This window comes from Cryptomeria japonica, chromosome 8 (assembly GCF_030272615.1).
Source record: "Cryptomeria japonica chromosome 8, Sugi_1.0, whole genome shotgun sequence".
NCBI lineage: Eukaryota > Viridiplantae > Streptophyta > Pinopsida > Cupressales > Cupressaceae > Cryptomeria > Cryptomeria japonica.
This window is the reverse complement of record NC_081412.1, coordinates 108,478,640-108,503,425: the sequence shown is the minus strand read 5'-3', so window position 1 is coordinate 108,503,425 and position 24,786 is coordinate 108,478,640. Positions and strand designations below refer to the sequence as shown.

Below are 24,786 nucleotides of genomic sequence, written 5' to 3'. Positions count from 1 at the left end.
CAGAGAATCAAGGAGTTAGAGTACAAAGGATTGAATCTATGGACATAATTTCCCTGGTTTGGTGATGAGGAAGTGATCAGAGTGATCCTTATTCATGTGCAGGATGACAACATTGTGTTGGATAAACCCCATCCAATCATGAAAGAGATTACTTTGATTATTACTGGTTTGTGTGACAATGGAGTCATTCTGACCAAGAAATCAATAAAGAAAAAAGAGGTGGAAACCCTAATCAGCGTAAAGGGTGATCAACGAGCATTAATTATTGACAATATTATCAATCATGTTGTAAGGTATGTTGCTTAAGACATTTCCTACAAGATATATTTTAGAAATAGGGAAGGTGCAACTTTGACTATTGTTGTGTATTTGGTACATATGATTGTAATGGAAGACAGAGATTTCAACTTGTGTGAATTGTTGTTAGAAAACATTAATATGTCAAGAGAGAAAAATTATCCCTTCTGGTTCAGATCATTACTTGTTTGCATAGCTATGTATTGTCTGGGGTCCCTTTCAGTTAAAGAAAATGTGATGTGGGAGTTTGGTGTTTTGATTGTGAGGCAGATTTTTAGATATTTAAATAGTTTGGACAAAAGAGAGGAGGCATGCAATGTATATTTCAAATCTTTTCTAGATATGTGGACTATCGGTCTGGTATCCCCTGCTACTAGTCATACTAAAGGAAGTTCTTTCTTCGATAAGAGAAAAATAAGAGAATAGATGTATCTACGAGTGTCCTAAAATCCAAGAAGAGGAAGGAGGATCATAAAGAAGAAAATATTGTAATAATTGATGATCCAAAGTCTCCTATAGCTAAGGGAGAGTTGGTTGTAGAGCAGGAAGTTAAATAATTTGATGATGAATCAAATCTATTGGAGATTATTGGAAGCGCTGATGGAATTAGGAAAATTGGTAAGTTGTGGTTGACTTTTGTTGAGTCATCTATAGAATTGAATTTCTTTTATAAATCATTTTCTCTGAAATAGTATCAGCATTGAGGATATTAGTAATATGCTTCCAGAGTCCCTATGTGAAAGTTAAGGAAAAATTATCTGAGCAACCTGTTGATGCTGAAGTTTTAGAAGAAAAAGGTGTGGATATAGAGAATTTGTTAAGGGAGTGCAGTGATGCACAAAAAACCCTATATGTATGCATTAATGAGATGAAAGATTGTATCCATAGTGTTAGAAGAGTTTATAGATATTGTCTCTCATGGAAGACGACTACTAAGAAGCATAGAGAAAAGATTGATGCTACTGAGAATGAATTGAGCTCATTGGGTAAATCTTTTGATTTTCTGAGTGACAAAGATGGTGAGTAGAGGAAAAGGATAAGTTCTCTTCAAGATGAACTATTACTTTTGCAAAGGCAAAGAGAAGATTTTGTGAGCATGTTTTGGAAAGTAAAGGAAATCATTGAGGCTAAACTGGAGCACTTTTCAACATTTCTTAACAGTGCGGTAGAATATGAGCAAAATCCATCTGCTTCAGACAATGTTCCTCATGCTATTGATTTGCTAGTAGAGTGTATAAGTTTGATAGTATGAATTAAATTGGCTATGAATGCTTGGGAGGTCCTTCTTTTAGAACTGAAAGAGAAGTACGAGCGAAGAAGAGGAGTTGAAAATTCTTTGGGTCAGTATGCAATTTTAACATTCTTTTTGTAGTTGACAGTGTTCTTTTTGTTTTCTTTCTTTTTCATCAAAGGAAATTTGTCCTTGATGTCAAAGGGGGAGAAAGGAAAAGGCTTATGGCAAATTGTTTTGGAGCAAGGAGATATATGAGTCGAGGGAAGTTGCAAGCAGATATGTTTTGTCATCAATGACAAAGGGGGAGATTGTTAGATATGTGATATTGTCATTGTTGTCATTGATGTCAAACTAGTTATCCGGTTTGGTCCAGATGGTATATGCAGATGATATATATATATATATATATATAGTACGGGAAAGTGTAGATGATCTACTGGATTCACTTTCGAAAGATCTTCATCTTTTGAGTTATGCTTATTGTAGTCTTGGTATCAGTTATATGCTCTGGTATCAACTATTTTAGTTATGTCAGTTGTATCTTTCATGTCCTATGGTCCGGTATCCGTGGTATGCATAGTACTTGTGTTTTGGAGTTTGGAATTGCTATGCTTGGAGTTTTGTGTTTATGGGTTAATATTTATGGGTCCAGTTGACCCTTGTTCTATTTCGGTAATTAAGGTATATGCATCGATGAATGAATTATTTAAAGGAAGTGTGTAGAGATCTTGCAGAGGCCGACTTGGTTATCATATTTTGGGTTAAGGCTTTATTGGATAACATGTTGATCCAAGCAACATATTATCCTAGTGTGTAAGCTTTTTGGTATATATAGAAGTGTATGAATGCATGGATAAGAGAGGAGGTATGAGTGACAGTGTGTGAAGTGCGAGTTTGTAGACAACAAAGAAGTTGGAGTAGAGTTAGAGTGTAGAGCAGTGTTGCAGTAATCCTTCACCGGATCTGTTGCAGGTGTTTGTGGATAGTTGTACAAAGATATTTTATTGGATTTTCTATAGGTTTTGTTAGTTATGATATGAGCTTAATGTGGAATTGATTTCATGCACTTGGAGATGCAACTTTATTCAATTCATTTATACTTGTTGCAGTGAGCATTCTAGCAGTAAGCTACCTTTGTAATTTTGCAGTGAGTCATTTTTGTAATCTAGCAGTGAGCCACCTATTTTGTAAACACAATATAACTAGTTATACCATCTTGAGAGTTAACACTCTTCATGGTTTTTCCCATTTGGGTTTTCTGTGTATTAAATGTGGTGTTCCATTTGTGGTTGTGTTTTCATGTTTATTCCGCATTTGTTGTTTCATGTTGATATGCTTAATTGTTGAATTTAGTACATCTAAAAAAGGTCTAGATTATTGAAGGAAGTTTTGAATTTCTAGAAATACTAATTCACCCCCCCCCCCCCCCCCCCCTTCATATTCCAATCCTTTCAACCAATCCAACAAGAACACCAATTTTACATGGAAAACCAGAGGGAAAAACCACAGTGAGAATCACACTCACATTATGAATAATTGATTACAATGTTTTAGACTTAAGGCCAAGGAGCTCATTGCACTTGATTGGACTTGCAAAAATAAGGTGCACAACCTTAGGGAAAGATGCAAAGGACTTGCATTACCGAATCACACTACTCTAGGGAAAGACACAAAGAACTACACAAGCTACCAAAGGACACACTATCTTTTGGTAGGTATAGGAAATAATGAATTTTAATGAACAAGATCTCTTGATCATGAAACTATCCTTGAACCGTTGTTTCCAATGAAAAATATCATGGCAAAAATATCTCACTTCATTCATTATCTCTACATACTGTCACACTAAATATATGATCATCAAAGCTCATCACAAATTTAAATTCACACTTTTGTTGCTTACACATCAATCACATTCAATTTACAATAATCCACTCTTCAAATCACACATCTACACTTTTATTTATACAAGATCAAATTTTGAAACCCTCAACTAGGTCAGCCATAGATAGTATACACAAATTACATAAATTCGTCCATCCAGACCAAAAATACATAATGTGGTCCACTCCAGGAGATAAAGGGGACCCAAACACATCACTCTACATCTTCCTAAGTTATTTCTAATGAACCATATACACTAACACTTCCTCCAAAGTTGGCATCAAACATTACATGTAAAAAAATAATGAAGCGTGCTAATCAATCAGCCCAAAAGCATCACCCAATGTAAAATACTCAATATGGATCTACACACACCGTGATGAGACCCATACCAACATTAGAACTCAACCTCTATTGCATATCTAGATCAAATAAGGTATGAATCAAATAAGATACACAACCCAAGTCAATCAGAGATCAACATGATTGACAACATGAAACATAAAATAACATAACCTCACTTGACGATCAAACCAACACTAGAAAACTACACAAACCATGTGAACATGCCCCCCAAGATGTAACATTTGAATGAACACAACAGAGCAATATAGAGCATTCTCTAGACAAGTTCTGACAGACAACCTCACTATCAACAAACCGCCACAACCAACTACCTCATCTAAGAAACTGAGGAACCAAAAACATGATAGTGCAACATCCATAGAGCACAGACATTATATCTAGAACCACAAGCCATCATCATCAAGAACCAAAGGAATGTATATCATTCTTCCAAGAAGATATTTAAATATTATTTACTGCATATTGAAACTTCCACTACATTAGCCTTCTATAAACACCTCGTACTAACTCAATATCACCATTAGGAAACATAACAATATTTGAGCACTCATTTTCAAACCATCTACAACATTCACACAACTAAACAACTACAACTACACCACATAGTGACATCAATGACAATGCCAAATAGGTTGACATAAATGACAACATAGGCAACACAACTCAAGTTTCCAACACTAGGTCTACTAAGGAACTAGTTACTATGATCATGCAATGTAGGGAAACAGGGTTCACTAGTCTAATGTGAAAATTAGGAAAAAAATCCAATCCCATCAATTACATTAGAGAACAACCAATTAGGCTTCAACTTTAGACCTATTAGTGAGAGTTGGGCACTATGATTTTGATTGTTCTCTCATTGATTGATTTGAATTGATAAGATGAGTTAAATGCAAGAACTATGATAAATAGTGCAAAATTGACAATACATAGAATAATCAAGCAAATGCAGAATTGATATGCAAACATCGTGTACAAATCTGGAAATGGGAAGCAGGGAGGAACCTTTAAATGAATTGTGGGCTAAAAAATGCAAGTTAATGTTGCTAGGTGACCTTGACCCAAATGTGTCACATGTAGATATTGAAAATATTTTCAAAATCATGATGTCTCTATGAGTATCTCCCTAAAATTTTGTCAAAAAAGTATCAGTCAATGTCACTAGGAAATTTTGACTAGGGTTTTTTGCTTCTTCAAAATCTGATTTTATGTCTTAGTCCACACTTTCCAAATTTGTATTCATTCTCTTTAGAATCTATCACCTGCACACATAAGAGAGGAAAAATGTTGTTAGGTTGATAGGGGTTTGCCTAGGTAAAACCCTAAGTTTGAAATTAACCCTACAATGAATAAAATAGAAAGGAGAGCATGCCTTTATGGGCCAGAGGCTAAATCTATAATTAAAATAGTTAATTGAAATGATTACACCTTCAATGGATGATGCAGTTCTCTTAAGAAAATTCCTTTGTGTGTTGATGCAATTACATGATAAATCATCATAAAATCTATTATAAATCCATCATCAAAAGATAACAGAAGATGCTTTATTATAGTTTGCTACTCCTTGAACTTAGATTTTTTCTTGAATTAGAGTATTTTTTCTCGGAAGGAAGGAATGATATAATAAAAGATGATGAAATGAATTAGGAGTGATGTCTTATATAGGGATCTTAAAGTAAAATCAACTTTTGGCCAACTTAAAATAATATTTTTTACATATTGAGAGTAGATTTGGAAATGAAAAGGTCATCATATTATCCTCTCGAAATTTTAGCCAAAAAGAGTTGGTCAACATTGATAAGCGACATTAACCCGACAAAATAGGCTTGAATTTTTATGATCACAAGATAATAGGGCCCTGATATGGTCAGAATTATAATTTATACAAAAAATGACAATATTTAAGTGGGGGAAAAAGTGCATTGAACTTTATAATGACATATGAACCATACAAGATTGAAATGATATAAGATAAAGGGCACATTTAAAATAAGGGGCCTAATAATAAAGTGTTGATGTATTAAAGTAAAATAGGATCTCATAATATTGAATTAAATACTAAATTAATGCAAGAAAAGCTTGTATAATGCATAGAGGGATGGGAAAATTAAAATAACTGCAAAGGAGAGTGTGAAATTGGACTCATTCATCAAAGGAGTACAATTTACAACACTGCAGAGCCATATTAGAAGAGCAAATAAAATAGATGACTTCTTGGACTAGTAAGGAAATGCTTACTATGAGTCATGTTAGCATAAAGAGAAATTACAAAGAAAAAGCTAGGGTTTCCAAATAATTTGACAAAAACTCAATTGCAAAATGCGTGCTACAACATGCACCAAACACAAAGATTACAAAATAGAGCCTTAGCTTGCAAAGTAATCCAAACAAAATTTCACTATGAAATGGGTGTTGCATCATGCACCAAACATATCATGGTGTATGATCAAAGTGTAAAAGTGAAACCTCTTGGTGTGTGCACAAAGTGTAACATAGAGTGTAGTGTATGCCCCCACATTAAAGTGATTGTGTATGCCTTACAGAAAGCAATTGCTTTAAGATAGCATACATGCATCCAAAAGACAGGTACATTGCAACAATGAAATGCCCCCAAACATAAGCAAATCAAAGGTGATGGTTCACAAAATATGAAAAGAGCACATGAGGGATCCATTACCTGGGATCAATATGCACATAAAATAAATCATATATACCAAGTATGATTGTAATGAATTGACCTCATCCCCCTAAGGTAGTGGAACTATGAGCACAATGGAAGAAGAGAACATGAGATGAAAAATGAAATTCTTTTTGAGACACCATGGAAGAGACAAAAAATATCTCAATGATTTTCATTGTCCCCAAGTAGACAACATAAAATCTCATTTACAATGAGATCACATTTATGACACAATATGTATACAACATATTGAAGTAAGATACAAATAAAGGAATGTCACAACAAGGTTGGTCCCTTCATTCCCTTGCACCATCAAAGCAACAAGGGTCATTCAAAGAGATCTCAACAAAACACAAAGACATGCCAAGCATCGCATTACAAGGAACACTTACATGCAAGAAAATATGTAAATGAATATGTTGCACAAGTGAAGCTAATCTAGCAAATCATCTACCTCCAAATCTTTCTCAACACCATTTAGAGATGGTGGATAACATGCTAAAGTAGCCCTAGTAGCCACAAGTATGGTAAATGGAGTTATTGCTAGTTGCAAACAAGGACCATGCTCATGATTAATCGTTATGCATGTCACTAGGAGCTAAGCTTAAAGCTTTTGAAAATATTGAAGATAACTCATGATTAATCTCAACGACTTTATTCATATCATCATAAACATTAGCATCCATATCATTATTATTCACATAATAATCTAAATTAATCACAATATGAGATCTCACGCACAAAGGAGATGAAGAAGAAGAATCATTTTGCATAGAGAATTTTGGAGATGAAGAAGAAGAATTATTTTGCATGGAGAATTTTGTCTTTGACAAGGATGATCAAGATAAAGCTCCTCCCTAGGACTAGGCGAAGGTTGGGAAAATAGGACCAAGTCAAGATTCAGTTGCTTAGGGCAGGAAACACTTTGGGAAGCAAGCTCATGAACCTTATCACAATATCTTTGTGGTGCTCTCTCACACTATGCTTTCTCTTGTTATGACTCAAAGATTGTGTGGATGAAGGCTACAGACCACTCAATGTAGGTTTATCTTCTTCCTTTGTGGAATGAGGGGCAAAAGAACTCTCACTAGGTTGAGAGATAATGTATGTCAGATGCTTCTCTCTTTGACCTTTATACGATTTAGGAGGTGGAACCACGACATATATAGGAGGAATAGGATGAGTAGGAAGAAGTCTAGGTCTGGGATACAGAGGTGAAATCTCCATATATATAGGTGAAGAATCATTCCAATATCCTTTTAGATTTGTACTTTTAATAGTATAGGAAAAGGATATCTTGATGAGGTTCCAAAGGTTGAGGTTTCTGAAGCCAAAAGCAATCAAGGGTGAAGTTTTCATGACTGGATAAGGACTTATAAAGACTATGATTGACCATTATAAATCACCTATTGTGAGGGAAATTCAAACACTTATGAATGGTAGAAGGTATAGCTTTCATGGAATCAATCCAAGGGTGTCCCGAATTCACACGAAATCGCACTAAGATGGGGATAACAAGAAAGGTAACATCTAAGTACTTAAAACCAACTTATATGGAAAGGGTGACAAAACTTGTAGTGGGACAAATGAAACCATCATACACCTTAATAATAACATCAATTTTTTTTATATGTTTCTTGATGAAATTATTGTGTACATAGATATGTTATTTTGTGATAACATTCACTGTACGTATTGGATCATTGAGCACTCCACATGAGAGATTTCCTTTAATCTTCACAGTAATGTATAATGGTCCATTAGGTGCTTTAATGATATCTTTTGAGTCAAAGGTGATACAAGGGTCACACTTAGGCTTAGGTTGCTAACAAAGTTTACAACATAGTCATTGGATTCATTTTACATATCATTAACAACTATAAATCTTGGATCATTATGCTAAACAACATTGGTAGAGTGAGAAGACAAAGGTTTGGAAAAGGTTAGGAAGTATCTATTGGATGGACAAGAAGAAGCTTCATCACAGTAGAATTAATAAATTTAATCATGATGCTATGCAATGACTCAAAAAGAGGAGTGAAGTTGTGACGTCTAAATTTTGAAGAGAAGGGAGCTACAACAAGGGTTGTCATGGGTGCCATTTGAGAATAAGTATGATTGAAAGAATTATTGTTGGTATTGATCTTGATAAAATTCTTGTTTTTTTTCTAAATTTTTGAAAATTACGAGCATCTTGATTCTTATCAACTAGAGTTAACGATGAAGAAGGTCCATATTGACTCACTCAAAGTTGATAATTATGAAGTGATGTGCACAATTGTGTGAAAGATGCATAATTAGAAATAAAAGCTTATGTCAAATGTATTTTTGCAAATTATTAATAAAATTCTTTGAACATCACCATCAAGCATAGGATAAGCAATTTGTGAATATAAATGTTTATATCTACTAATGAAATTAGTCACTTTTTTTTAATATCCTTGTTTGCAATGCGCCAAATTAGTCAATGTAATTTTTGGACCAATATTATTTTGAAAATGTTGAATAAATGCATCAATACATTTTTGAAAATAATTATTGAATAAGGAGGTAGGGACCAAAACCATTGCAAATATTTTTCTCTTAAGGTGCAGATGAATAATTTTGTCCTGAGTGTTGGGTCATATGAAAATCACTAAACAAAGTTGAAAATATTTTTACAAGTTTGTGGGTCACCTTGTCCATTATATTTCTCCAAATGGGGAACCTCAATGTGTTGTGGGAGAGGGGTATAAAGGATGTCATTGGATAGTGGGATAGTGGTAGAACATGTAGGAATACTAGATTTGGTTTGGGTTACATAAGCTAATTGTTGTTGTAAAAGATGAAAATTTTTGGATCAAATGGTTTATGTTGGCTTTGATGGATGAATTGGATTGAGATGGAGGATTTAAAGGTGTAGTATTATGATAGGTAGGTAGAGGAAATGACTTAGAAACAAATGGAAGTTTGGTTGAAAGTGGTATGTAGGAGTATTGATTGATAGAATCCCCCCATTACTAACATGTGTAGCATTAACATTTTATGTAGAGGTAACCATGATGGAAGATGTATATGTAGCCACATTAGGCAAATATGTAGGAATAGGAATGGAAGGCTCAACTTGGTTTCAAGGATTTAAATGACCAAGCACTTTGGTACAAATTTTCATTGTCATCCACAATATGAGCTATACCATGCAACACATCTACACCTTTTTCATCACTTTGAATTGATCTCTTTAAACCTTCAATCGAGGGGATTACCTCTCCATCCAAGTGTTCTTGACTCACAAATTGTTGAAGATCTTTCAATTCCTTGTCAAGGTTCCCCAATTGTTCAATAGTCACTTGAGTTAAAGGGTCATCATCATAATGAGAAGTGTGAAGGGACAAATCCTTAACAATGCTTACGTTAGATGTTGAATTGAAAGAGGATTCTCCCAAGCTCATAAATAATAAGTTAGTCAACCCAAACTCAACTCTCTTAGTGTTTAAACTTTGGGAAGCCATAAGTCTATAACTTCTTCTCAGTAATGAAACTCATACAAAAAGAAGGGAAAAGCTAATGAAATAGCTTTGTATTCACAATTCCTCTTATACAATTGATAATGCAAATAAAATAAATAATTAAACAATGTAATTTCCCAATAGAATGTTCAATTAACCACTTAATTAAGAAGAATGAAATTTAGTGTTGGGAAGTAAGTGTTGTACACCTTGCATAATGTTTATAATATATTATTTACTATTATGTGTGTGGTGCACCTAGGGGAGCCTAGATGAACGTGCATCACTACGATTAACATTCTTGGGGCCACTTTATGTGTTGTATTGTAATATTGGGATTTATATTTAATGTGGGTGTCGTATTGATATATTTGTAGAGTACAATAGTTGAACCATTGCAAAGGGTGGTCAAACCCATTGAGGACTCAACAACCTTCTCTCCACTCTAAGTAAATCTTTGGGGTTCCCTGACCTCTAAGTTTACTAACTAAGATGAAAAGAGAATGTAAAACTATCTGATACTAATAGATGATGTATTCTAGCCACATAACCTAAAAATACTAGTCATCGAGACCATTTGATAAACTCTATACACTCTCTATCCCAGACACACATGCAAGTCTAGGATGATAACATGACACATAAGCATCCGGTATGGACAAGGTACAAAGGTTCATATAGAAAGTGAAAAATGACCAGAGCATAAGGTTCTATACACTGAATGCTATAAAAAAAATAGAATGATAAATGAATAAAATAAAATATACTAATAAAAGGATGAGAAAGGTGAAAGGAAACTCACAAAGGGTCCAATAAATGAATCCTCTAGCCAATGCTACACCTTCCTTCAACGAACATACACATAAATGAATGAGAATAAAAATGTTGAAATTGTGATAAGGGGTTTGCCACAATCAAACCCTCGTGTTTCCACCTTCACAAACAACCAAAATAGAATGACTGACAAATAATAACAAAAATACAATTAAAAAAATGTCACAAACAATATGCTATACGAAAGATGATCAAATGTACATTACAATAGACAAGAGAGAGAAATACCCACCAACACCAAAAATTAGAAGCTTGTTAAAATTGGAAGCTAAAAAGTTTAAGAAAAACATTCCTCGAAAATTCTTCGAATACGCAATTAGAAAGCCACAAACTTCCCTCCACTTCAACGGTAGTATGATCCAACGCTCTGAAACATCTAAACAGACAATTTTCAAAAATCAAGTCATACAAAATCATTCCGTTATAAGGCATTCCCTTGTGTCGAGCAAAAGAAAAATTCAGTTCTAAGTTGTTTGAATGGCGTCTGACGGAGCTTTCTTCAACCCTAGCAAGAAGCTCAAGGAAGAGTGAGATTCTGTAAATTTATTCCTACATCAGATTTAAATGTGGGGTTGGAGATCTTTTATAAAATATGTATATATTAATAACCGTTTTCAATGCAGTTTTGTGAGTAATTTGGATGGAACATCATTGCTTGAAATTGCATCCATCTCTGCTATTGTGCCGGTAAGCCCATTTATTCCACCTGAATCTTGATTTAGAATTTTTTCTTTTGGCTTTTTTAAAACTTATTTCTCTCAGGATTAAGTAACCTATTTCCAAGTGCTGTTCACATGAGATCTTTCCCTATTTTGATCTCGGAAGTTATCATTCAATGCCAGAAAATAAAATCAATGCCAGAAAATAAAATCACGGTCAATCGGCTACACTCACATCCCAGCTTGCACCACATCAATGATTGTAGTGAAACCCCTAAATACCATAAAACATAACTATTTAACAGTCCTAGTTCCATTCAATCTTCCATACAAAAACCCTGCGATATATTATTTCTGCAATTCGGCCAATGTATAGTGGAGAAAAAAAGAGGTTGAGAGAGAGTACTCCCAGCTATAACAGCAGGTCCTTGTTAGGAATTCAACATTGTGCTTCACCGGGTGAATAAATTCACATGTTTGAGTTCCTATTTGCTGCTGAAGAACTTGCTAATCTTAAAAGAGCACGAACAGGAGTAGTTCAAAACTTCTAAATTCTTGCTCATTGTATGGTCCACCTATGAAGAACATCGGGTGTTATGTTATCATCCTAAATTGAAATACACACGAATTCCCTTTGTTTGCTCTCCCAGGTGCGTAGTTAATAAGACCAAGTTGTTGCTTTTGTTAAGCGATCTCATGAGTAGACCTACTTGTAGTTATCTTTAGCAAAGGGAGGTGGAGATGGGTCAGTTAGCTATCAGTAAATTGTTGTTTGTTAGTAACTTCCAATCAGGGAATTGATTGCCATAACTCAAGGATTCATGAGATGGAGAACATAGTCAATGCTGGACAGAAAGGGAGATGATTTTTTGAAATAAAAAGCCAAGAACTTTGTTTTGTAGTTTTAGCCATTGGTGCTTGGGACGAAACCCATAGGTGCATTCTATAACAAGTTTTGGGGATGAAAACCTTCAGCAACCATGATTGTTACATAGCATCAGAAGTAGTGAGAGCAAGACCTGAGGAGTTATTGGTGATCTACAAGTACATTGGCAGATTTCTAAAAGCTCAAGGAGTTATCGAGTGTGCTGGGAATGCCCAGCGATTAGTTCACGTGTGTAGTTATTGTATGTGGGCATTCATGATTAATTCAAAAAGTTGGGGGGGGGGGAGGGGTTATTGGAAGATATTTTTGTATATGTGTTCAGGATCATGTTAGGTATATTCTGAGTTCTTAGATTAGACTACTTAAGATTTCTGTGTGAAAATTGCTAGGGTTGTTTTAGTGGTATTAGAGCTGTAATCTTGACAGTGTGGAAAAAAAAACAAAAAATAATAAAAAACAAAACAAATATTCAAATAAGAAAAATCCAAAAATTTGAAACATTTATACTACATGTCAGCAAGTGACAGGTTTGTTACAGTTCCAGCAAGTGACAAGGAAATGAGGTATTAGTTGAGGGAATAGAGGAATCAGATGTCAAATGACTAAGAGAGAAGGAATTTTGCAATGCAATGAAATCCTTAAGTGATGGATAACAGTTCATTGAGCTCTCCATTCAGAGTATTTAGGGCATGGAAACAATCATGCTACTACACCTTTGGGCAATGACACACAAGGGGCATCTTCGTTTGCACCCATGGGTTCAGAACACTCCATCAAAGTGGTTCAGAACACTCCATCAAAGTTAGCTACAAATATAGGTCTACCCAAGGTCATGTTTTTGCAAAAAAGTTGTGACTTAGGATGAAGAGATGAATAGATAGCAAGAAGATGATTTGGATGTTCTTCATGCATAATATGGGGCAAAGAGTGCAAAGTTTCAGGTAGATATTACCTTAATGAATTTTTGTATGTTGGAGACAAAACTAGAACTAAAAATGCAAGCAAAAACCCTCCAAACAAGCCCCTCCAAACAAGCCTCATAAAGACTTACTAGGCAGGTTGAGAAAGCTCACTATTCGATCATTTGATGGATCAAACAAAACCTTAACTAGAGTGTGGATCCAGAAGTTGAACACACAGTTTTCATTGGACCCAATGTATGAAGAAGAAGCAATCTAATTTGCAGTCCTTCACCTGGAATAGTTTGCACATGAATGGTGGTATCATGGTGTAGTGACTCAAGGGCACAACCATATCATAACCTATAAGTATTTTTATGATTGAATATAGATTTGAGAGGCAAGACCTTGAAGAGCACTTTAGGAGTCTTGCATATCTATGCTATTTGGCTCAATGGATGATTATGTGGCTAAATTTTATAGGATATTATTGTTGGTACCTAATGTATTAGAGAGGCGCCTAGTGTTTTTTTTCGTGGAAGGACTTAAAGAACCTTTTCAAGGCTATAACTTGAGGCTCTAGAAGCCAACTTGTTGCAAGCTGCCGTTAAAAGGTCCCTAACCTTGGAAATTACTATACCTAGTAGACCTTTTAAACTAACTTGCCGGTTCGGGTTCGAAGAACCGGTACGCCGATACGGCAAAATTTTGAAAAGGGGTTTGGGTTCGTTTGGGTTCGTTAGTACAAAAACATGTAAATTATATATATATATATATATATATATATATTAATATTTGTGCAGCCTATAAGCATGAATTAAGATTTACCATGTCACATAGCATCATATAAACAACAAAACAAACATAAACTTGTAATCATAGCATCATACCATAATAGCAACATCAAGTTTAATATCAAAATGACAAAATATTCAAGTATCCCTATCTCAATAGTAGGTTTCAATTGGGTATATCTCATATCTTGCCCTATAGCTCGCGCTCAGAAACTGGGCTCCTTGTTTTGTAGAACAACAATTGCTCAGATGTGCTCTTGCTCTAGCCAAACACGTTCTGCAATCTTGTACTGATATATCTCTCCAACATTGAACTAAACCATATAATGTTCCACTAGCATTATAGTTGGCTGTTCCAGCTGCGAAACGCTTATTTTCAGGGATGTAAGCTTTCTTAGACAGATTTGACAGAAGGCTGCTGGTTGTGTTCTCGAAAGCATCTCTACTTTTAGTAATATCCATTGTGTTCACCAAGAGAATTCTTTTAGTATCTAGTCTTGAAATGAAATTAGAATTGTGATAGTGCATGAAACAGACATCCAACCATATTTTCCCACCTATGTCGTTGGGGCAAAGGTCGTGAAGGGTTTTATTTGCTTCCACTGCACATTTTGAGCATCTATCTGCTGATATAGTTCCAGTGCACTGGAGCAGACCATAGACCTTACTGGGAGATTGGCCATGGGAAGAAGTGTTAAACCCTGATTTTTTAGGTGCATTAAGATACAAATCGTTCATAACTAGGTTTAAGTTTGTGGAATAGGTGCTGCCATTGGTGAAAGTTGAGGAATTATCGCATGTGTGCCATGCGTAGATACACATGACTGATGGAAAATTTTGTACAAACAGCAAAAAGAGGACAAACCACCTAGGCGGAATTGAAAAAAAAATTAAATCTGGCATAAAAAATCACTTTTTGGGTCGCCTAGACGCCCGGGTTCGCTTTGGGTTCCCTGTGGTTCTCTTTGGTTCGACTTGGGTTCGCCCAAGTTCGAACCAGGACGAACCACCTCTGGGTTTTAAGAACCCTGGTCTAACCCAGTCGTACCAGGCCCAAAACCACGAACCAGAACCCGAACCAGGGGGGTCCAAAGGAGAACCCAGTAACTCAGCTTTTAAAGGGTCAACGTTTAGACGAGCAAATCTAAGAGCATTACAATAGCAACAACAATCTAGGAATTAAGGAAATCAATATAAATCTTTTTTTTGTAGAAAATAGGAGTTTCACACTCTTGACTCAACAAATTTGAAGGAACTGAGCACACATTTAGGAATCAACAATTAGGAAACATGACATAGGTGCCTGGGAAAGGGACATGTCCATTTGATTGAGGTGTATTCAGATGACAAGGAAGAGCTCGAGTCATGTATGGAGCCATAGAGTGTGGAAGAAGATGATGTCTTGTTAGTAGTATAGTAACTAAAGGCATATGATCACCCAAAGAAGGAGTGCAGCCAGTTACTATTTTTTCTTTGTCAAGAGTAGAGAGGTACCATTCTTTTCGAGTTAAGGGAAGTATTGGAAGATATCATATAATAGCACTCATTGATGGGAGAGTAACCCATAACTTTATTGATCAATGTGTGATAGCTTTGTTTTAGGTTTAAAGCTCAAGAGTTTGTAGGGTTCAAAGTGGTAGTAGAAGATGGTTATTCATTGGCCTAAAAGGAAGTAGTTTGATAGCTATTGGTGATGTTAGATGGGCATAATATTACCCATGATTTCTATGTCATTTCTCTTGGGGGAGTTCACATGGTTGATCTAGGCGTCTAGTGGTTACATTTGCTGGTAGAGTTCACATAGATTTACCAAATGATGCCAATTAACTTTATGAAGTAGGTATGAAAGAAGATCATCAAGGGGGTTATGCACGCATCAATACAATAGGTTCCAAGTTTCAACTCAATGAATAGAGAAGCTTTTGAGATAGGACCAATAAGTTGGATGGAAATTGGTTTCACCATTAAGGGGCTACCTCTAGGCATTCTAGACTTAGGGGTGGATGAATATCTTTTAGATATCTGAGTTTTGTTATACAAATCTGCTTTTGTGTTTGGGGATATGCCTCCAAGACTTCCACTAGATAGGGGTTTTTTAACAACCAAAAATTCTAAAATAGAAAATGTATTGTCTTTTTCTAAATCTAAGATATTAAATTCATATATTACATGTTTTAGCTGAATTAGAAAACTGTTAAAAAACTAGCATAACTGTAATTAACTGACCATTTCAGCAGACAGGAAACATTAACTAACATCTTTCAATTTCATAACTTAAAGTAAAAAGAGAGAGAATCAAAGAGTTTACAGAGTTTAATACTTCCGATGACAGAAGCTTATCATAGTACATAAGGGAGAGGGAGAGCATCATCCAGGACTTTTTTGCCCAACCACGGACCTAAGTCCCTTGTGTCGTTTCCTACTGGAATGGCCCGACCCTTCACGAGGGAAGCAAATTGAAGACAAAACAAATGCCAATGAGCCTCTGAGCCTAATGTTTAGAATCTACATTTACTAACTGGTCATACACTATAGGTACCTCCTAACTTTGTATGACACTCTGGCTAGTAGTGCTTCCGACTCTTATGAACTGATGGACGGCTGTAATACCTTGGCCAAGGTTTTCATAATTAGCACAGTGAGTACTGTCCATGTTCACCACCCTTACTCGGCTTATTTAGAAAAGGGTTGCGTACTTGCAACTAACTCAAGGGTCCAACTGACCTTCAGATTACTTAAACCAAAAGGGTATTGATTAAACTCTGAACATAGAGGGACTATCCTATACTCTTCTAGGCAAGAGTGCTGTCTTAATTATACTAGGTATGAATTTCTATCAGATTAAACAACTACTCAGATATTTAACACTGATCAAGTTTGGCTTACTACCAAAACCACACAATAGTACAGAACAGAATTAACCCAAGTTTCACAGTTGGACTTGACCCCATATAGAATGACATTAAAAACAACATAATCCAAGAACATGGACTGCCTTAGTCCAAAGTCAATTAGTTGTAATAATGTAGCACAAGTAAAAATGTATGCTTGATTTGGATTACTCAATAACAGATAGAATAATCGAGTTCTACGATTCGCCTTAAGTTTGATAATAAAAAGAGAGACAGAATCGACTATTTCATGGCTCGTATGGAGCTAGCATAATTACTTATCAATCATACTATTAATTAGTATGCTGATAAGCACTTTGTGATTCAACCACTATTCAATGGCTCTCCAAAACATAATGCATATAAGAAGTAACAAATAAATCAGAATCTTCCTTAAATACGCCTTATCATGCATGCTGCCATTTCAAAATGATTCAATCATTAAATGATGAAAAGAATGCTTCAGTTAAATATTAACAGAGGCAAAGTAACGTCTCCTTGCCTGTGAAATGACAGAGAGGAGAGTGTTTCGAGACTTCCCACTGTTAAATTTGAACCAGAATAAATAGATAGCAGAAAACTAAACTTATGAACAACACAAACACAAGAACTTATCCTGAGAAAACCCTCCACCCGAGGGGGAAAAACCCAGCCCACTCAAAATGAACTTTATTATTTCTCTGAAAATGAATACGACTGTTGATAGTTTCAGATTACTATCAATCATAATAAGATAAGATTGATTGTCTACAAATCAATCATGACAATGAAGTCAAAAGATACATCTCGTATAGATTCTATAAACCTTCATAAGTCTGAGATCAGTGAACACAGGAAACATATAATTTTAATGAACTGACAGACTACATACACAATGTTCTTAACTTGCTACAAGACAAACGAGAGAAGCCAACAATATATAACTATCCATCTGCCGAAGAAGAAAAGCCACGAAAATGGAAGAGCGATGAATATAAAGAATCAGAATTGCAAATGAAGAGACTCCACGGAGGAAGAGGAAAAGACACCGACAGCCACATCTTCACCGATAGACATGAAAAGCCACCGACAGCCACAACTTCATCGACAGCCACATAGACATGAAAAGTCACCGATCTTCACCGACAGAACATGAAAAGAAAACGGAAGCCAATGAACCGAAGCAGGATAAATAAAGGTAACTGAATCCACAAGATAAATAAGAGACGTTGCATCTTGGATCTCTATCGCAGCTATACCTTCAACACCCATGAGCTTGAGATAATCGGCTTGGTCACCACACAAACATCAAGCTTCCCAAGCAATAGTTCATCCACAACAAAAACACAATGATCCACTCCAAGCACCTTCAATATCCCAACAGCCTCGATAATGAGAGCTTAATAGATTTTTGTAGAGCACAAAACCATATCGCAAAAGAACAATACCACAACAACTCCCAAACGGGTTCCAAAATGCAATACAAATAATCATAATGTTCGCTATAGTGGTGCTGGCTCGGTGAGCTAGCACTGATGCCTATAACACAATGCCAACAATTACAAGAAAGCCTTCACTACCAAGATGGTGGCCACCTTGATCAAGGTTGGTGATCTTTAAACATGGTGCAAGAAAATGATGTGACACTTGCATAATACATACATTGAACAATAGTGGATATATTCATATCCATACATGTACGTTATCAATATACGTGTGTTAGTATGAATATATTCCCAAGTTCATGAATCCATAAAAATGCCTTCAAAGACCCCAAGGAAGATATAACTATATATGTATGTATATATGCGTGTATGAAAATATACACACACACACACACATACATACATATCCATCTCACAGAAAAAGCATAAATGAATACACACACACATATATCCTCATGGAGAGAGAGAGAGAGAGAGAGAGAGAGAGAGAGAGAGAGAGAGAGAGAGAGAGAGAGAGAGAGAGAGAGATTAATAAAATAACCACCACTAAAATAATAACTCAAACCAAGGTTAACCGACTACTTGGTGGTACAAGGGTGACACTTGACTCTAGGTCAACATTAGTAGGGTGATATGGACCTTACTCTACCAAGGTCGAGATGCTCGAAGTATACGTCCGATTAGCGGACCCAGGACTTACTGGCAATGCTCTTTTCTAATATCTGCGACCCTCTCCTTGATGGTACTCTCCCTCCCTCTTGAGTGTAGTGCAAATCCTGCATCCACTTGGTTGCATGAAAAAAAAATAGTTAGTCAAGTCTTAAACATAATAACTTATAAAGATGAAATATCAATTTCCAAAATTACTTCTTCAGTCAATTCCTACTCATTGAGAGTTTTCATCCACATGAGAAAATAAATATTAAACCTTGATTAACTAATCACAATAACATAATAAGCATATTTCCAAAGTCAAGAAAGAGGGATGTAACATATTCCCCCCCTTGTGAATCATCGTCCTTGATGATTATTAAACATAAATTAAAATTTCAATCAATTACAAGATCATATTACTCATAGTAAAAGTTCAATAGTTTTTAAAGAGATGGGGAAATTTCTGATGGTTTTCTTCATAATCTTCCCAAGTGTCGTTTTCTTCTGCATACTGGCCCCACTAGACCTTTTATTGCGTAACGTCGTTGTTATGTAGGTGCATTGCAACTTATGCACCTCGAGTACTCTAAGTGGTTCGATCATAACCACTCTTGGATCTTGCACCTTCAAGGATTTCCAGTCAATCATGTGCTCAAAATCTGACAAATGCTTCTTAAGATATGAAACATGAAAAACATTATGCAATCGGGTGAGAGTCGGTGGTAGAGCAAGTCTGTAAGCTATTGGGTTAATGACTTTCAGGATTTCAAATGGTTGCACGTATGTTGGGGCTAATTTGGAAGCTTTACCAAACTTAATGGAACTTTTCTGGGGTTCTACCCTAAGGAGAACCTTCTCCCCTATTGCAAATTGCTTGGGGGTTCGCTTTGCGTCGGCATAACTCTTTTGTCGATTGTTAGCCTCTGCTAACCTTTTCTTGATCAACTTTGTTAATTTTGTATCAGACTGAAGCAAAATAATCAGAAATAACAGAACCAAATCAATGTGCACAATAAACACCAAGTATATCCTGGGAAAACCTCCCTCTTGGAGGTGAAAAACCCAGCAACAATTCTCAGATCTTATTATTTGATAATCGGTAGGTATCTTTAGAATTTAGCTTCAGCACAGTAGTATTAGGTCTACAAGTTTAGGGCCAACACACAAATGATGAACTTATCTGTAATACACAAGATGATTGCTGTCACAGAAGTGTTCACTGTCTATTGAATGGAGTTTGCTGTCACTGCAAGGTGAATTGCAGACCTGATCAACTCTTCGCTGTCCAAAAGAACAGTTCGCTGCACCTAGGGTGAAGTTTGCTGCCCTTAATTAATGGTTCACTGTCCTTCAATGGTGTTCGCTGTGCCTCCAATGATGATCGCTGTCAGAGATAACAGTTAGGGTGAAGTTTGCTGTCCTCAATGGTAGTTCGCTTGACCTTAAGAACAGTTTGCCAACAATAGAAGATAATTTGCTGCTCAATGAAGGTTCGCTGTCCTTGAATTATGCTTCGCAGATCACAGAAGTAGTTTGTTTGAGTGTGTATGGTTACAATGGTATTGACTTTGCATATATATGTGCCGCTAGCATCCCAAATCACTTAAGTCAGCCTTGTCAACTTTGGCGCCAAGAGGAATAGGTCATAATTAAATATAAGTTACATGTGAGAGATGATTACAAGTTACATATACTTACATATGACGCCCAATTAGGGCCCAACTATTAATGTCTTCTAAGGTCGGCATGGCCACATACAGGCTAGGTGAGCTAGGTCGGCATACTTATAGTTATACATATACTTATAGTACTTGAAAAACTAGTTGTGAAAAGATGTATACTAGTATAAGAATTACATTTCAAATGAACTATAGGAAATTAGTAAAATTACAAAATAGCAAAATTTGAAATATTAAATCTAAATACAAAGATTTCTTGAATGCTAATTGCTAAATAAAATTTGACAAATGAAATTGTCAAATTGGAGATTTCTATTATTAAAATATCATATGAATATCACAAAGTCTATAATGATGATTACATGATACATCATTACAATGAGTAGCAAATAGCAATAGCATTACAAAAGAAAAAATGGCAAAATGCTCAAATCGCTCAAAATTTAAAAAATAAAAATTTCAATTGCTTTATGAGTTTGATGTGTTCGAATTGGAGACTCTTGCAAGTCTCCTTGCCCCTCAAGAGATGCCAGGGAGTCTCCCAAGGAGTCTTGGAGACATCGGATGGGAGATTATTGCAAGTCTCTTGCCCCTCAAGAGACACTTGGGAGTCTCCCAAGGAGACTTGGAGTCGCCTGGGAGTTTCCCAAGGAGACTTGGAGACGTCTCCCAAGGAAACTTGGAGATGCCGAGACGTTTCCACGTCTTCAACGGAGCACTGGTTGCGGTGACGGGAGACACCAAGTCCCCATTTCCCCGTCTCAGAAACACGGGCCTGAGGGGGGGGAACATGTTTCCGTGGAACATTGGTCTATACTCTTAGGATTGCCATAATTGCCTCATCTTGTTTTGCCGTGTACCCCTTTGCTTCGGGCAATCGATGTCATTATGATTACCGGTCCACACCATTTGCACAATAATTGTATGTTGTCTTTCTTATTTTGGCAAGTCTCTCGCAAAGTGTCCCCATTCACTACATTGTTGACACTGTATGATAGGACGTCCTTTGGAGTCATACTATATTTGATTTCGCCCTCGTTGGTTTTGATAATCGTTTGGTGATGCGTTCTGTGGTTTCAATGGGTTGGAATCTCCCTGTGTGAAGAGTACTTGTGTACTTCTCATCTTCAAATTGTATGGGCACTCCTTGATTGAATGACCCAACACTGGCAAATCTTACAAAACATATTTCTAGGACAATTGCCTTTCGTGTGCCCCTCACTTTTGCATTTAGTTCATCGTACTTCATTACTTGAGTTGTTGGTTCCTTTCTCTACCTTCAATTCTTTCAACATTCTCATAATATCTCGGCGTAGGGCCTGTATGTTTTTAAATTTCCTGTCACTACTTTCTCCTGTATCATCATCGTCACTAACCTTCTTTCCCCATGATGTCTTATTCTTGCTCTCTATGTCCATTGTCCGATTGTAAGCATCGGCGTACGAGGATGAGGGTACTACCTTCATTTTTTTCAAGGAGGGAATCAATCCCTCGACGAACCACCACTTCTTCAGCCCATTGACTGACTCGTTCTCCATCTTGTTCAACAATTCTTTGAGCTTACAATTGTATGATTGTACATTCTTGTTCTTCCCTTGCCTAGTGTTGTAAATTTTTGCAACAATTTCATTGTCGTCTCTCAGCAGTTTAAACTCTTCTTGAAATGCCTTCTTCAGTTTGTTCCATGGCACCTTGTGTTGATTCGCCAAGTTTGTATACCAGTCAATGGCAATCCCCCCTAGCGTGGCGGGAAATGCCTTCAACCAGTAGTCATGGTCGTCCTACCCATTCGCCTCCCATATTGTTATGCAAGTCATGCAATGGCGTACAAGATCCTTTGATCCATCCCTTGTGAACTTTGACATTTTTTGCACATTCGGACCTGTCGAAGGAGTCACCATCTTTCTTGCCTGCTTACTCCCTTGTGTGCTAGACCTAGTTGGATTGTTCTAACCGCTACCTTTTAGTGCTTTCCTTGCACTCTTGACCACATGTGCATCCTCTACACATCCACCTCTAGCCTCCCCAACACTCCAAGTACTTCCAGGTGTGTTGGACCTGGGTGGGTTGTTCCGACCGCTATGATCTGGTGCTTTCCCTACACTCTTGGCCGCATGTGCGTCCTCCACACATCTACCTTTAGCATCCCCAACACTCCAAGTACTTCCAATCTCTGACTCGTCCTTGTGCTCCCTTTTGTTGAGGGTCGGCGGTTCAGATCCTCCAAATCTTAGTTCCCCTGAGATGGATAGATGGTGGAATGTCTCTATGAGTTCAGGATTTCCCTCTTCATACTCCTCATCCGATGTTTACTCTACGAACGGATGGTCTAGTTGTCTGATTGGATTTTCCTCAAATGTTTCTTGTAATCTTCTTCTCCATTTTCTTTGTTCTACAATCCTTAAAGATCACCTAATTGCTTGGTCTTGACCACCCTGTGACCTCTTCTCGCCTTTATTGCGTTCTAAGGGCATGAATCCCTCAAGGCTGACCCGATTTCTGTAAGGCAACGACACCAAATGTTTACTGCTATATCTGATAAATTAAATACATGAGACAACAATACAGATAACAATGAATAACAAATATAGGAGTACAATATATCTTTATTTGCTCATGAAACTATTACAGAGAAGTCGTCCAGAGATGGTCAGCCAAGGATTACAATTCATCCGACTCTATCCTACTACTTTCCTTGGCGGTACACAACATATTTAAAAGACCCAACGGTTGCCAAGAGGAACACAACTGTCAACCAACGGACACATAACTACCCGAGAGTGACAACCCACTTAATACAAAGAATCAATACATTGGCAGATAACCAATATTATCAACATAACAATAGGCATTTTATGCCGACTACAAAGAGCAAGTGGCTTATTTATATATCAGCTCACTTGTCGGAGAATTTTTTTGGGTTTGAATTAGCCTGTCCAATTTGTACGTTATCTGTTATGATATATGGTGAGATATTATTTGCTAGTTGATTATGTCTGCTATTAATTATCTGCTACAACTCTTTTTTCACGTCCTCTGGTCAATAAAAGTATTTTTTTTTCTTAATTTTTGCATCATTTATTTATATTTCTATCTCATGATATTACTTCCAGCATTTTGAGAGAGTCCCTTTGTAGCCTATCAGTTCAGAAGCATGTCCGACACCATATGCCATCAGTTAGTACTGATTCTTTCTCCATTACATCTTTATTTAAATAGATGGATATTCAATGTTATTAGGAGTCCGGCATGCACCTTTCTTTCCTTTTGTTCATTCCCTATAAACTTGTTTATTCTTCCATTTAAGTTTTTTAAAGATAGTTATGAGCATTGTTTTAAGTGAGAGTAGGTGGGTGAAGCAATTAGTCAATCTAACACTGAAGACTATAAGTATAAAGCAATAGAAGTTCACCAACAACGTACAAGCACTATGAGTGAAATAATGTCATATCCTTCAATCTCTACAGTAATTTATGAATGAATATTAGTTTGTAAAACGAAACTATCTTTTGTTTGAATGCTAAAATCTACTTTTTGATATTTGACTTCAGGTTTTCATCCTCCTGCGACAGTGGGATGTTTTTAACCTCAAATGGGGTAAGCTTATTTTGACTCTTTACCCTTTTAATGCATTTCATACTTGTCATTTTTTAATGCTTTGATACAGTTTCCCATTTTGAATATCCTTTCAGACATTCAGTTTTTTGATTGTTGAATAAACAACAGAGTATCATCTAATACTGGACTATTTGGGCTAGTTCTCACTGGTTATCTTTTGTTTTTAGAAGTCTCAATTGTCATTACTTTTGGCAATTCAACTCACAAAACTATCAAGTGTTTGCTTCTCAAATGCAAGTAGTGTATGCTTATTTACTAAATGTGTAATGTTCTCATTATCTTCATATGTTCTTGTCTGGAATATCAATATATTTAATTATGTTTCTTTTATATCTCCATCTCCAGAGACTTAGTTCCATGGGACATCTTATTTTAAACTGAGGAAAATGCAATATTACTATAGTAGTGCTTTGTTCTTCAAATTGGGTTTCTATCTTAATCTTCCATAGACAGTTATCGTATTTAGAGACCAGGATACTTTTTCAATTTGTTGGTTTTT

At 36.2% G+C, this 24,786-nt stretch overlaps 1 protein-coding gene across 1 annotated transcript in view; it reads left to right on the top strand.

Moving 5' to 3' along the window:
• The first annotated feature begins 11,047 nt into the window (after nucleotides 1–11,047).
• The window catches only part of LOC131062441 (uncharacterized protein At4g17910), a 182,536-nt gene continuing 168,797 nt past the window's right edge, over nucleotides 11,048–24,786 (top strand). The window contains exons 1-3 of the mRNA XM_057996107.2: nucleotides 11,048–11,310; nucleotides 11,407–11,470; nucleotides 24,221–24,266. Coding sequence (XP_057852090.2) covers nucleotides 11,261–11,310; nucleotides 11,407–11,470; nucleotides 24,221–24,266 — 160 coding nt within the window. The 5' untranslated portion in view covers nucleotides 11,048–11,260. The remainder of the gene's footprint in view (nucleotides 11,311–11,406; nucleotides 11,471–24,220; nucleotides 24,267–24,786) is intronic.